This window comes from Eupeodes corollae, chromosome 1, assembly GCF_945859685.1.
Source record: "Eupeodes corollae chromosome 1, idEupCoro1.1, whole genome shotgun sequence".
Taxonomy (NCBI): domain Eukaryota; kingdom Metazoa; phylum Arthropoda; class Insecta; order Diptera; family Syrphidae; genus Eupeodes; species Eupeodes corollae.
The window spans coordinates 174,819,041-174,823,963 of record NC_079147.1 but is presented as its reverse complement, the minus strand read 5'-3'; the positions used below and the strand labels follow the sequence as shown (position 1 = coordinate 174,823,963).

General features: G+C 32.0%; 1 protein-coding gene across 1 annotated transcript; it reads right to left on the bottom strand.

Moving 5' to 3' along the window:
* Window positions 1-3,118: 3,118 nt before the first annotated feature.
* LOC129940448 (putative odorant receptor 85d) lies at window positions 3,119-4,923 on the bottom strand. Its single transcript, XM_056048795.1, has 4 exons — window positions 4,158-4,923; window positions 3,884-4,085; window positions 3,640-3,795; window positions 3,119-3,584 (listed from the first exon to the last, which is right to left on the bottom strand). Exons 1-4 carry the CDS (start codon window positions 4,916-4,918, stop codon window positions 3,528-3,530), a joined length of 1,176 nt encoding a protein of 391 aa, XP_055904770.1. The 5' UTR covers window positions 4,919-4,923; the 3' UTR covers window positions 3,119-3,527.

Sequence of the window (4,923 nt, the reverse complement as noted above, 5' to 3'; positions counted from 1 at the left end):
CACTAAATAAAGAGCTTATAAATATATGAACATTTTGCATTAAAATATCGTCAAAAAATGTTGTCCCCTTTCTGAAATATCGAGTTTTGTAAAAAAAATTAGTATTTTATTAAAAATCAAAAAATACATTTTTGATCCTACAAATCATCAAAAATTTGATCATTGACAAGAGCTTGCACAGAAAGAGAAGAATTTTGAAATTGTTCCATTAATTCTTAAGAAAATTCAAAAACAAAATTAAGGTTTTTTGAATGGTACCCTTCTGGACCAATACGAATATGTGTTTTTCTTGTAGAAAGAAGCCAAATTAAGAACATACAGTTTAGAGAAAGTTTTAGAAAAATCACATGTTTTAACCAAAAAAATTGTATTGGGATTGCTGTTATTTTTCGTATTAATAAAATAAAGCAAAACTCCTTACGCTAATCAGCTGAAAACCTTAATTTCAATCTACACAATTGTTTGGACTGTAGGAGCCAGGAAAGACAAACAGAGGAAAGGAATCGGGGTACCCACTTTTTTGGCATCTCTACCGTCGTAATGTCATATTTGATTAAAAACTCTAGTTTGAAATTGTTTACTTATGCAAAACATTCTACACATATAGTTCCTATATGTCGCAGTAAACATCACTTCAATAATCACTATTTATGTGCGTCAAAAAAACGTAATAATATAATTGAAGGCGACTTTCAAAAGCAACTTAATATAAAATTCGTGATCTCTTATTTAAGGTTTCTTCTTAAGAACCTGAACATTTGCTCTTTTTCTTAGAAACAATTTTTATGAAAATAATTTAAAGCATGAATAAAGTTTTTTCAAATTCCAAATTGAGCGAAAATCAAAATTTGAGTTATTTTTGCTAGCAAAACACTTGTTGGCGAATGTCGTTAAATGAAATCTTTACTTATACAACTTAACTGTTATAAGCTTTTTGGCTCTTGCGACCCCCCCCCCATTGGTTCGTCAATTGGTCAAAAGTTGATGAATTTCTGCTGTTTCTTGGAATAAGGCTGAATATCCGATTCATATTATGTTCTTGGTCCAATCTTCAGTCAAAAGTAGTACTTTTAGCAACAAAGTTTAAGGAAGTAAAATATAAATGTTATTTTCATAGACAAAAAATAAATAATTCAAAATATAATTGGGGGTCATATCCATTAACGCAATACGATTAGTTTTGAATTAAAGGGAATTCCTGCGCAAAAGTAAACAAATTATCTCCCAGTGGGGGGGGGGGGGTCATGACACCTACGACCCCCCCTCTGGATCCGCCATTGGTATTATTCAATGTGACCGTTGCGTTTTTAAAAAATATCGCATTGGCAGAGCCTTATAATAATTGCGTTGGGTGAAAATACAAGTAAATAAAATACACAATCGGGTTGCATGTTGCTTATATCTTAGCTTCAAGTGGATATATTGTAGATGGATTTCTAAAACGATATAAGTCGAAAATCGAACGAATGAAGCTGTAAAATCTCATCTTTTTTTAAATTGAAATACACGTATCCATTTCCTTACCAAATGTTTGCAAGTACTTATGTATGTCCAGCAATTCATTACAATTGAACTTAAAAAACATCAATAGCTTTTCACCTAACAAGAATCTGATTAAGAAATATTTTTATTTCAACCAAAATTTGTATTTAGTTTTCCGAAAATATCAGTTTAGAACACATCCTTTACAAAAAGACACATACATACATACGTATGCAATTAATATGGTAAATGCTATATGTACCATAATGTTATACCAACGTTAATAATTTGAATACGTTTATCAGATTAATCAAAGAAGGGAAAGGCGTATTCATTGAAAATTACACAACAATTACTCAGCAATTAACTGATTTGCATCGAACTTTCGCACAGTAAATTAGATGGGGAGACAAAATTTTAGTCTCCATATATGTCATTGTTTTTGATTAAATAGGTATACCTATCTACGCTACATAGATTCATGTTGACCTAAATCTAGATTTCGGTATTAACATAGAGCCTGTTTAAATTATTCCCAAGAATATTAATTTAATCGTACCACACATGAAATCACATGGAATCATATATACCTACATTCATACTCCTATAAAGCAAAACTGTTCTGTAATCTAACTAAAATCATCATGAATTTAAATTGAATTCATGTTTTGATAGTTGTCGTTAGGGTTGACTTAACGTCTTTGCATGTTTTAGTGATTAGACAGTCATTTTGTCAGAATTTGTACGTACTAAACGATTTGAAAGCATTATAATGAGTTTTGAGGTTTATATAATATTTTCTTTTCATTTATAGCAAAAGTAACTGATTTCGACTTGGATTAATAAGATGTAATGGTACATCCATTATGTGACACTTTAAAGAGCAATAAACAAAAAGAAAACGTCACTTTTTTTCATCGCGTCTTCTTTAAAGAAAAAACCGCTTTAAGTTCTTGATATATTGATAGTGTATGTATTGTATACACAGTACCTATACACTTTTAAAACTTTTAAGTACTAAACAAATTATTATTTTTGAAATAAAATCGTCATCACATCACTTTTACATTTTCTATGAATAAATACGATGCAGGATGTTGGACAATTGAAATTTTTTAATATTTATACATTATATAATATTCAAAATCTTAAAATATTTCTTGGGACACAAGATAACAGCGTATTGAATGACTTACAATTGAAATTATCTTATGCAAATCTAAATTTGCATTTATTCCTAGAAACCTTCATTTCCCTTAGAATCATTCGAATAAATTGGTTTTTAATTCCTGCAGAATTCCCAAAGTAAATATCTGACATTTTAAATAATTATTTGAAAATTTCTCAAATTAACCGTTCGGATTCGGCCCAAAATTTTAGGTCCCTTCTATACCTGACAACAGTACTCGCACACAGGAATGGTTGAGAGTTGTAAGTCACTAGGCCCTGGTTCACAACGGACTGTTGTGCCACCCAATTTATTTATTTATTTATCTGAAAATTGTATTTCGATCCGGTACAATCAAAGTAGACATAACCATTTTTACTGTTAATGGTCTCTAGCCGTATAACTGTAAGGAATGTTCAAATTCGAATTCGCTTTAAGGGAAAAAATAAAAATAAGAACAATAATAGCTTTATACTGTTAAGTCAAAATAACTTTTATTTAAATTTAAATATAAACATGAATTATGGAATGCAACACGATTCCCATATTCAATGCAAAATTATTTTCAAAACTGTTTTCATAATTTTAAGCTTTCATTATCAACATGTAGTCTAATAAAATTTTTATTTAAGCCTAGTTTAAAAGTAATTTAAATTCAAAGTTAAAATGAAACACCAAACACCACGCAACAAACAGTTTCGGGAAAAAGTTTTTACGAATTAAGTCTTGAATATGCATGTGACAACTAGGAAGTACTTTTGTACTCATATTCGAATAATTTACTTTTATTTATATCAGCTAGAGTTAAGTGCCATCTTTCATATCTAGTGTTTTTATTCCCGAGCAAATTCAATAAGCTAATTAGTTGCTTTGTACTTTATTCAGCGTGAAAAGTGTTGAGCAATGCAAAGATTCTGTAGGACATACTGCTAACCTGTAATCAAAGGATTTGTTAACATTGTTTTTAATGAAACATTTCACGGTCTTACCTGCTTGAATGTAACAAGTGATACTACAGAAAATCCCTTCGCAATGAGTGTTGCTGGTTTCTGGCATCTTAAAAGAAAAATAACCAACTGCTTTTTATACGATTGGCTTCCTCTGTACCAAGGGTGATTGAATACACACTCAATTATACTGAGGCTCTATAAGTACATTTTATTTTATTTCAAATTATATTGCATCAATGCATTTAACAATGCTATATTGATTTTAATTTCAAGACAATCTTACCGACTCGATCAGTTCGTTTCCAAAAGAACAAACAATAAATAACTGACCAAGTGCAGATACCAATAGTAAGAAGAACTTCATAAATTCCATGCCAGGTCCCTCGACAGTAACCTGAAACGCTGACAAGCAAATAATCCCGGATGATGAAAAGAAATTGAAAACCAACGATATCCCAAAAATCTCATTCAAATCCAAACACAACCTGTTGGTCAAAGAAGTTCCAAAAACCTATAATGCCAAATTCCCCTCGGATTGTCCTTTACTCAAAACTCACTTCAATATTAGCTGGTGCTGTTCAATTAATTTGGAAAGGAAAACATTATCTCCTGGCCCTCCAGTTGGACAATACCTCTCTATCTTTTGGCCAATATATTTGAAATGCATGGACATCTGCCTGGACAAACAGCACAAAAGAAGGTCAATTCCAATGTTGCATGAAACACACAAATGTCCACCCCAGAGCTCACTGAAGTATACCAGGCCATAGAGAAGTTTTGTTCGATAGTAAAAGGGATGCTCCACCCAAAAAGGTGTCTCATAGGAGAATTCCTCATCAAATCTCATATACTGGTACATGGACTTGATTCCAGGCATAAAATAAACAATCCATCCGGCTAGGAAATATGTAGCAACAAGCAAGTATATGGATGCAGACCAAAAGTTTTCATTTACACGGTAGACTCGTTTTTCTTTGAGAGTTTTCGGATAAAGTTCTTCAGTGGTTCGCAGAACATTTTTCAAAAGACTTATGTCAGAAAGCACAGCGAATACTTTTGTATTAGTATTGATTCCATAGGCGATGTAAGCTCCGGTTTTGGTGGCTTCGAGGAGGCTTGAAAATTCCCCGATGTGCTGATGAAAGTAGACAAGTTCACCAATCATCAAATAGAGGTGGTTGCTGACGCCGATTGCAAGAGCCAAACAGGAAAGTTTGAAGCGAAATGTTTCTCGTCCTTGAGTCGGATCAATTCCCACTAAATGTGCACAGAAAAATGGCAAGGACAGAAAATCTTTGAAATCCTTAAGTGGCTCCATGATAG

Excerpts from the sequence above, each read along its gene's own strand:
- LOC129940448 (XM_056048795.1), bottom strand. The coding sequence starts at position 4,918 with ATGGAGCCACTTAAGGATTTCAAAGATTTTCTGTCCTTGCCATTTTTC. Across the intron at positions 4,086-4,157 it reads CAGCACCAGCTAATATTGAA|GTTGTGTTTGGATTTGAATG; the intron begins GTGAGTTTTGAG and ends TTTGACCAACAG. Across the intron at positions 3,796-3,883 it reads GAAACGAACTGATCGAGTCG|AGCCTCAGTATAATTGAGTG; the intron begins GTAAGATTGTCT and ends ATGTACTTATAG.